At 45.2% G+C, this 9,945-nt stretch overlaps 1 protein-coding gene across 1 annotated transcript; it reads right to left on the reverse strand.

Annotated features, from left to right (window-relative positions):
* Window positions 1-2,389: 2,389 nt before the first annotated feature.
* On the reverse strand, window positions 2,390-9,699 carry LOC142793435 (uncharacterized). Its single transcript, XM_075885776.1, has 5 exons — window positions 9,609-9,699; window positions 9,054-9,452; window positions 8,577-8,581; window positions 8,052-8,215; window positions 2,390-2,971 (listed from the first exon to the last, which is right to left on the reverse strand). Exons 2-5 carry the CDS (start codon window positions 9,419-9,421, stop codon window positions 2,390-2,392), a joined length of 1,119 nt encoding a protein of 372 aa, XP_075741891.1. The 5' UTR covers window positions 9,422-9,452; window positions 9,609-9,699.
* Between the last annotated feature and the right edge of the window lie 246 nt (window positions 9,700-9,945).

Consider the following 9,945-nt stretch of genomic DNA (forward strand, 5'->3'; position numbering starts at 1 on the left):
TGCATACAATGTACCATAGAGATCAGTATCAATATCGTCTCTACAAACCTGACATGAAATTGTCATCAGAACGACCGCTATATGATATGGTAAGACCTTCTTTCGAATGATTAATGCTAGTTAACAATTTAAGAACGGCCTTTCCATGTATAATAAGTTCTCCACCCCCTCCCCAACCCCTGGTCTTATCGTCTACACCGTTCCAGCCCTTTCGAGAGATGGTTAGATTAGGTGTGGTTACGTTAGGTAGGTATAGGGTTCGTTAGGCTAAGTTAGGCTGCGGCTATGCGGCAGCTATAGATTGGGTTAGCTGAGGTGAGTTCAGACTCCTATGCCTGTATTAGCTTAATATATTACGCTTAAGAGGTTTGTATGTCAATATTTTGGTCCCTCCTGATAGTAGCGTTCGTAAAGTCGGTTGGCCTGTGTGACATATAACTTAAGGCAGAAACGTTTTGGGAATTCGGCTCCCGACACACCCCGACACCCCGACAGCACTCACTTTCGTGTGACGCTCACGTGCCCACGCACCGCAGTGCATGAAACAGGCCAAGTAGAAAAAGAGCTGTTCCGGTTTGAAGCTCCAGAACGAGTTCTGCTTGCTCTCTGGTGTCGCAGCGGAGAGGCTCTGGTCAGGTGCGAGCGGCTGCCACTCGGGTGACTGTGGCATGCGACTCGCTGTATGCGCTGCGATGCTCACTTCGTACAGCATTCGAAACTCGTGCTTGCTGGCGTCAGGCAACTCGCCGCTGGCACGGAGCACTTTTTCGAACCGGTGCACGTCCTCGCCCAGGGCTCTCGGTCCCGGCTGTAGATTCTCGAACCCGTACGCCTACGCATGTGGCAGGTGAGATCGCCATCTCCCCGACTACAAACTTTTGACCATATCAAAATCAGTTACTGCAATAGCAATTATATGCACAGTCTGAGCTGGTTTTTTGCCATCACTGCCACCATATATAGGTTTTTATATATATGAACACCCAATAAAAAAAGCCGCCCACATTGAGACCCAGCTCGTCGCGCTGTGCCGACGCGCGCTTGTTTCTTACGCGTACTTTGACCCGTGGATGGGGGAGGGGGGGGTCAGATGTTAGGATGCGCGCGCTCATTTTTTTGGTGGGGAAAGTCGTGTTCCTTCGGCTTTCACTGAAAGGATTGCATTATATTGCTGGGCTTACAGAGGTTACTTCGGCCCCTGCACAGGCCTCGATTGCGAAAAGAACACGCTTTTAATACACAGCGAGGTATAAGAACTGGTTAGTTTGCACTCTACTTTACGTGTGATTACGTTTCATGCGTCGGTTTTGTTTAAACAGTGCATTACGTGTCGAGCGGTAAACGTTGTTAGTTCGCTCTCTTCCTGTGAGTGTTATCGCGCGTGATTTCTGCGTGAGCAGCGCGCTGCACGTTTCAATCTGCTAGGCTTTCTCAGCATTACATTACAAGTCGTTGCTATCGCATTCATGCTTCGCCCTTGCGGTCAAACTGAGACTTGTTTTTCATTGGCAGCAGGAATATGACGTAGTACTGTTTTAATTCTGAAAACGCATTTGGAATGGAAGTATGAATTTATTTAATTTGGTCTCGTTAATTTCAATTATGAAAGCTCAATTTGATGTTCCTACTTTATCCCAATTGACCTGATTTAAACTGAATCCTCATGGGCTTTTCAGAGTCACGGCTATACAGGCTTCAAGAGTAACTCGTTGAGTTACGAAGCGTGACTCACTCGAAAACGGCTGTCGTAGTATATGGCGAAACGAAGCAGCGAGAGGACCTGCGTCGTAACAGTGATGCCGCCTAGAGCTGAGAGCACGGACGGTGGATGCCATGGCTCATTGAGAGGCCACGACGTTAGGAAGTGTGGGAGTATCACCTCCCTTCCCACAAGCGTTTGATACAGTCTGGTAGAGACGACTCCCGGCATGTGGTAGATACTGTGCGGCGGCCGCCGCAGCGACTGCTTAAAGAAGTCCACGGTAGCCTTGGCGTATGTGTGGTACAGCTTGATGAAAATCCCCTGGGTGTCGTTCGGGAGGTAAGCGAATGCGTTGTCGATCATTTTCCACGTGTTCGTCATGTTGAAGGCATTGGTGCCCAGCCGAGACACGAGGGAGGCGACCAGTCTCTCCGTGTCGCCATCGTATGAACCCATCCAGTCACTCAGGGCGCGCTCCGACAACCGCGCTGCTCTCCACGTGGGCTCGAGGTCCTCCTGGCCGTCTCGGTGTAGCTGCCAATTGACGAGCGGCATCGGCGCCTCTATGGCCTCGATGCATTTGGAGAAACGGTAGTCGTCCGCACTGCTCGGGCGGTTCATATCCGCCAGCATGCTGTTGGTCAGGTACGTGGACACCATCGGGGACAGCGCCCACACGACGTATGCTCAAAGGAACAGCTTGAAGCGCTCCTGGTACCCAGTCTTGCGCAAGTGCGTCGCGTCCAGCCTCGAGAAGAATTCGGGCTGCATGTTCACGATCTCGTCGATGGGCCAGAGCTGCGAGTCATCGGGCAGGTAGCCGTTGACGGCCCTTCGGAGGTCCGGGTCGCTTATATTGTGGTACTGCGGCACGGAGCCCCTGCCCCAGAAGCGGAGCACGAGCTCGACAATCTCCGCGTGCGTCTGCAGCACTTGCTGTATCATCAGCGAGTACGACTGTCCCGTGCGGCCGACGATCTCGGCGCAGTGCCTGAGGTAGTGGCCCTCTTTTCCGTCGGCGGCGAGCGCTTCGATATCTCGGATCCACTGGCTGAAGCGCGGTTCCAGCGTCATGTAAATGGTGTTCTCCGATGGACGCGAAGGATGCCTACCGACGTAGAAGGCCCAGAACATGGGCATGCCTAACTGCAGGGATGCTCGCACAAGGGTGTCCAGGAGCTGGAATCGGGTCGTGGAAGATTTGCTCGGCCAGGGAAGACCAAGTTCGTTGAGGAACGTGGTAAACGTCGTCGTGTTTTCTTTCTCTGTCTGCAATCAGTATGTCTATATTCCAATCAGCCAGGACGTGTGGCCGTCATTTCTTCTTATATATATCTATATATATATATATATATATATATATATATATATATATATATATATTAGTGAGATCGATTTAATGGTTCCTGCCCACGGCAAGTTATCTTTTCACCCACTTTTTTTTCTTCGCATTTACGCAACAATTCGGTCTAATAACTTCCCCTATCCTCTCATAAAAAAAGGTTGGTATATTCACTAAGCAAGTACTAGCCCGTTACTTGTCACAGAATCCACTAACCAGCTAATAAATGCTGCTTGTAATAGTAACCCTAGTGAAAGACACTACATCGTCGGGGTAGTAACAAGCACTAGCCCAAACACTATCAGGCTGATTAAAAGTACGATGTCGTTGGGTAGTTAAAATTACTACCTAGTTAATGAGTGAATAGTGCTGACTCGATTGGTTTGTTCCTTACTAACTTGTTAAACCTCCCCAAGTTGACGTCTACGTCTATTTTCTTAAATGTTCGTGCGCGTGGCCATATCAATATGATTATATAATAAAAGCATAGGATAAAAAACGAATTGAAATGGCCCTCGTAAATTATTATTGGCTTTTTATTATGTCATGTAACTATACAGGGGTATGTGCGCATCACAGCTACATACTTGAAGAGAATTGACGACATGATCATATGATCGAATCAGATTCACATATTTGTGATTATATGTGAATCTCATATGTTTATATGGACTCATATGACCATATGCTATGCTCATGTGAGTTCACATGAGCATATGATTTTCATATTCACATGAATATATGCTCATCTGAGTATGAGAAGTTTTGAGACCTCATTTGAGTGGATCACAAAAACACATGCACAAGTAAATCTTCGAGACATGGGCATAGATGAATTCTACTGTAGCAGCAGCTCCAAGACTATGTATACCCCTGCTTCGGGACCGCACACCACGTATGGGTTATCAGTCACAGAGTTTATAAGATAAATGTTTTTTTCTATGCATCGTCATGTCCCATTCTATTTGCTTATGTGTCTGCCATTACGTAGCACAAAACTTTTATTCCAAAGTAGTCAATAAATTTAGAGCTTGCCTAAATATTGCTTACAAATTATTGCTTACGGCAAAACATACTGCGGAATCTACGAAAGATCTGGCAACATAGGTCTTAGTAGTTGCTTAGTTAAAAGCACTAAGAAAGGTTCTCTGGTTAGTAACTGCTAAAATTACTAGCTGTACTAGCTGGTGGCTAGTAGAAGTATGCCGCAAAGGTAGTAAAGTACTCCGAAAACTAGTTAACACACGTGTTTTCTAAGAGTTTTTTCTAAACGTTTTCTAAACGTTTTTTCTAAGAGTGTATACTTTCCTTGGCATTATTGTCTGTTAGATCTCACTAATATTATGTCAAAACACGGAAAAACGAGCCCTTAAGTATACATTTCTTTCCCTTCTTTCTCTCTCTCTTTCTCTCTATTTCTATATATATATATATATATATATATATATATATATATATATATATATATATATATATATATATATATATATATATATATATATATATATATATATTAAATTACACAACAACATATAATGAGGTCTAACAGACAATAATGCAATAATGCCAAGGAATGTGTAGGGAAAGTTAGTAAACCAATTGTAATATAGATGTGAAGAAAGAAAAGGGGTTGAAAAGGTGACTTGCCGTGAGCAGGAACCGAATCTGCGACCTTCGAATAACGCTTTCGATGCCCTACCACTGAGCTACAACAGTGGCTATCCCCCCAGCCACATTATTGGGTTTATACGTGACCTTAAACGTGCAAGTGTCAGTAAGCGCCACCTGTATCCATGAAGGCAAGTGTGGCACACTCATTCATGAGTCTGTCTGGTGTCACGTAGCACGTGAACTTATTACGAGCTGGCAGCTTACCGATAGTCCTTCCTATACAACCTAACGGCACCAAGTCTGGCAGTACAAGACCCTAGTTAATTATTAAAGAAAAGAAGTGTATACTTAAGGGCTCGTTTTTCCGTGTTTTGGCACAATATTAATGAGGTCTAACAAATAATAATGCCAAATAATGTATAGGGGCGTTATTCTAAGGTCACAGGTTCAGTTCCTGCTCACGGCAAGTTATCGTTTCTTCACAATTATATTGCAATTTGTTTATATATATATATATATATATATATATATATATATATATATATATATATATATATATATATATATATATATATATGTGTGTGTGTGTGTGTGTGTGTGTGTGTGTGGGTTTGTATATAATCAAGCCCGTGAAAAATTGTTCCGGAAAAAGATTGACGTTTCGGCTGCGGGACTGACTTTCGTCGGATTGATGCACACATGCGACAGTATAGCGTAATACAAGACAAGCAACGACGTTGTACAGCCCTGTTACTGACTGGCATGCGATTGTTAGAAGCGACTGTTAGACAAGTGACTGTTAGACAGGCGATTGTTAGAAGAGTCATATGTCGGCTAAAAATTTCACTCAATGGCATGGCATCCTTACAAAGGCATCTATGGGTCTTACTTACCCTGGTAATTCAAAACCATTACCAGCATGCTGCAACACTCTTTAAATACGGAACGACAATTGTACGTGACTGGTGATCTCAGTATGCATGAAATAGCCGAATTGGAATGATGTAACGTGATGAAGCGGAGTGAGACTCATGACCCAAAATCTAAAAAAAGCTGCTCCGTGATGGCGTACCCCGCTGATTGCTTCCAAAGCAGGCAATAACGGCGGTCCCGGCAAACTCGTTTCCTGAGAATATAGCACAACGCCGTCCACCAACACAGTAAACCTTTCACATGTTAAGCTTAAATAAGGGCGAACTGCTGGTCCTGCTAAGGGTGCTCACCTTTTGTCCAGCAAATGGCGGATACGACAATTTTCAATTGGCTAAGAATTTAGAAAAAATGTTACGATACATGCATCCACATGAATCGCTATAACCATCCATCCACTAGCGACATGCAGCCAGTTATGTTCAGCAACAACCGTTAGACCCCTCCAGCCCAACGTCACAAATATCTAGACATGTATATTGAAGCGGTCCAACACGATGTCCTCAAAACATACGAAAAGCGAAATTTTAATCTAATATTTCCTTTGAGGAAAGCTATTGCGTCACTGGCTAAACGCAGTGATATCTGATAAATCCAGCCGACAAAGGTGGTGCCGTTGTAATTATGAGAAAGACGGATTATATGAGTGAAGCAAACAGACAGCTTAACCATCTAATTTTATAAGCACCTAGACTATTATTATACAGAAAGGTTTGGTGTAGTTGTACACGATACCATCAATGCTCTCGTAAAAGCAAGTCAATCAGGCGATAAGACAGTTAGTTCCCTCGTTTCGCTCAGTACGGTCCAAGGCAGGTGTGGTTAGCTGTCTAAAATACATTAAGGAATACTGTCCAAAACGTCCCATTTTTTCGGACATTGGTACTGTCACGGAGCAACTTTCACGCTACGTTGATGCAATAATCAGTTAATCAAGGGTCTTCTATGCAGATTCTCGTCCTATCTCAGAGACACCAACCATTTTTTGTCAGACACTAACCTCGCGATACGAGATGATTCGCTGCTTAGATGTGCTTTCACTGTATACCAACAAACCCCATAGCGATGGCATCCAGGCAGTAGTTCACGCGTATGAAGAATCGTGCAGAAAAACGCATTGTAAGTAACACTTTGGCTACCTTATCGAAATTAATCCTACAGGGTGACCATTTCGAATTTGATGGCTCTCCCAATCTTCAAGTAAGCGGAACAACACTGGCATTACACCTAATTACGCTAGTATTTTGCATTACTGTTCTGGAAGATGACTTAATTAAAAATCGGGTGTTAAAGACACTTTATTATAAGTGATTTATAGCCCTGCCGTCGTGCTCTAGTGGCTAAAGTACTCGGCTACTTACCCGCAGGTCATGGGGTTGAATCCCGCGGCTATGGCAGCTGCATTTTCGATGGAGGCAAAAATGATATAGGCCGATGTGCTCAGATATGGATGCACGTTGAAGAAACCCTTATTTCCCGGAGCCCTCCACTACACGGCATCTCTCATAATCATGCGGTGGTTTTGGGACATTAAACCTCACATAACCATTACCTATAAGCGATTTATAATGGATGTTTTCCTTATCCGGTGCCATGGTGAAAGTGAACCTTAATCTTTCATAGCTGATTTCAGCACTATTTACCAATCTATTGATTGATTGATTGATATGTGGGGTTTAACGTTCCAATTCTACCATATGAGAGACGCCGTAGTGAAGGGATATGAAAATTTAGACCACCTGGGGTTCTTTAACGTGCACCAAAATCTGAGCCCAAGGGCCTACAACATTTCCGCCTCCATCGGAAATTCAGCCACCGCAGCCGGGATTCAATGCCGCGACCTGTGGGTCAGCAGCCGAGTACCTCAGCCACTAGACCACCGCAGTGGGGCGCAGCGAATCACTCCGGTCATCCTTCAAATTCATACTTGAAAACACCCTTCCGTGAGAGTAAAAAACAAAACCGTTTATGAGGGAAGGCCAACTTCTCGGAGCATATCGCATCGCCCAATGTCCGATATATGTAAGTCCCTGTGCTATATTGGTTCGACGTACCCATAAAATTTTCCATGCACTGACGTTAAAGCTTGTCATGTTCGGAAGTATTTCTATAGAATGAGTTATTCTACTTTGCAGAGTTCGGTATAGTCCAATTCGGCTATATAATAAAGTTATCATTTTTTTAGATGACGCTGTTATGACTATGGTAAGATAAAACTTTAGAAGTCAGCGGCATTTTCGTCTCAAAGGTGGATGCACACAAAGCTTGCACCAATTGGCGTGCACTGTAGACTGACGCCATGATCCCTCAGGACCAGTGGATCCTATTTCGAAGAACTTGCCCCAATAGCATGAGCGGAACTATTTTCTCGGAGGGGACTTGGAACTGCGCTTTGTACAACTGAGCGGGGCATCTCAGAACTACTCTAGTTGTGGCCGACTGTGATAACTACAAGCGATAACTTACTCGGCTCAGGCACCGAAACAGGAAGCCCGCCGCTCTTTCCCTGGCGTTGGTGGGACGTTTGGGGATGTGCTCGAGGAGTATGCGATTGACGATGCTTCGGCTGAATCTGGACTTGTACCTGCTCAAGGGAGACGTGTACCGGATTCCAGTTTTTTCCCAGCCGCCTCACACGTGCCTGCGAATATGAAGAGCATACGTTTTACCAGTAATTGTCTGAACTGAGGCCCCTGTACTGAGCATTCGTACAAGAGGAGAGGTCGCTCGTAGTTCGTGTACTCAGTTTGACATCGTTTTGGCGTTTTCGCTGTCTTTTTTCCGGCGTAACAGATACATGGTGTGCGCGCAAAAAAATCAAGTTCCCCTGGCTAGGCATTCAACTCGCTAGAACAGCATAAATAGCCGACTGACATGTCATAACTGTGTCAGTTAATGTGTGTTGCGAAGTCACCGCCGTGGTCACGCAGTGCTCAATACAGGCCTAGAACAAGGATAGAAATGCTGAAAACAAGTGCGACATAAACTGACAAGCTCTAATGTAATTTAAACTCCAAAGTCTCAAAAATATTTGAAACTGCAGAAATAACCAGAAAAAATTGCGATATCTTATATAAAGTAGCAAAAAATGCTCCTGAAACAAAGGTCTGATACCCCCGCCACGCGAGAGAGGGCGCCACCACCTCAGAAAGCACGCGATTTTCAAGGGAATTGGTGAGTTTCTCTTGCTACGCAATTCCTCGGGTTTCGCGGTAGAGGTGCTGCATGAAGTGGTCAACTTAGAACTACAGTAATACTGACTTTATAAGGTCACTAGGAAAGGATTTAGCGTGGCTTTAGAACTAATTCGAGGCCTGCACAAGAACTACGAGACCGCTCTGCAGGAACCATAGAACTAGCTCTAGATTAGAGCAATACTAGCGCTGCATTAGGCACTGGATTTAGGACTTTTGTTCTCTCTCACCCCTGCAAAATATCACCCGGTAAATGTTGACAGCTGGCACTCACCCGTAGACATCGTCACATGGATGCACGCTCTCGTTGAGCGAGAACCTCAGGTCTTTGGCGAGGGACAGACAGCCGTGCGGACATGCCCCGACGCCCGCCATGAGCACGACGGGCAGGGTAAACAGCGTCGCCGACATGGTCACGGCCATGGTCACCACAAACGAGGTGTATCGCAGCCAGCGGTCCGGGTACGGTGTGTCCTCGTTGGGAAGCAAGTGCTCTTGGGCCGGCCCGCTGGATCCCGCCAAGTCGGGTTCTTGACGCCGCTCGGCGTCCTGCGCAGGATGTCCCGGTGGCATCCATCCATCGGATAAACCTTGGCTGCCACTGGCCGGAGACGATGTCAATGACAGGAGGACGGAATCCATTACGACCCCCGAGTGATGTCACCTTGCTGGTCTTATATGGAGAACAAAATAGGTGGATTGGTCAAAGTCCACGATTAGTGAAATCAACCTACCCTGTAGAGTAGCCTAGCACAAGATTGATTGATTGAATCAATTATTGATTGATGGATTGATTCATTGAACTGCACGATAAGAGGAATCAACTTACCTTGTAGAGTACAGTATCCCAGCACAAGACTGATTGATTGGTTGATTGCCCTTTTTATCAAGAACAAGATTACCTGCCTGTCTGTTCGCTTCTTCTTCTTCTTCTGCTCGTGCTCACTCGCGACCTACAGTAGCGCGAGCGTGAGCCACGTAGTACTGCGTCTGTTTCCTTGCTTGTTTGTTTAATCATATATCAAATGCTCGACTTACGTACGTCTTGCATGTGAAGTTGCTTATTGGAATCTAAAAAATTCACATGGACGACTTGGCAAGCATTTTACGTGAGGTGTACCCGCGAGTCAAAGTTCAAAATGAAATAGTTGAAGGAACTAGTGTAG

Source organism: Rhipicephalus microplus, chromosome 2 (assembly GCF_043290135.1).
Source record: "Rhipicephalus microplus isolate Deutch F79 chromosome 2, USDA_Rmic, whole genome shotgun sequence".
NCBI classification, from domain to species: Eukaryota; Metazoa; Arthropoda; class Arachnida; order Ixodida; family Ixodidae; genus Rhipicephalus; species Rhipicephalus microplus.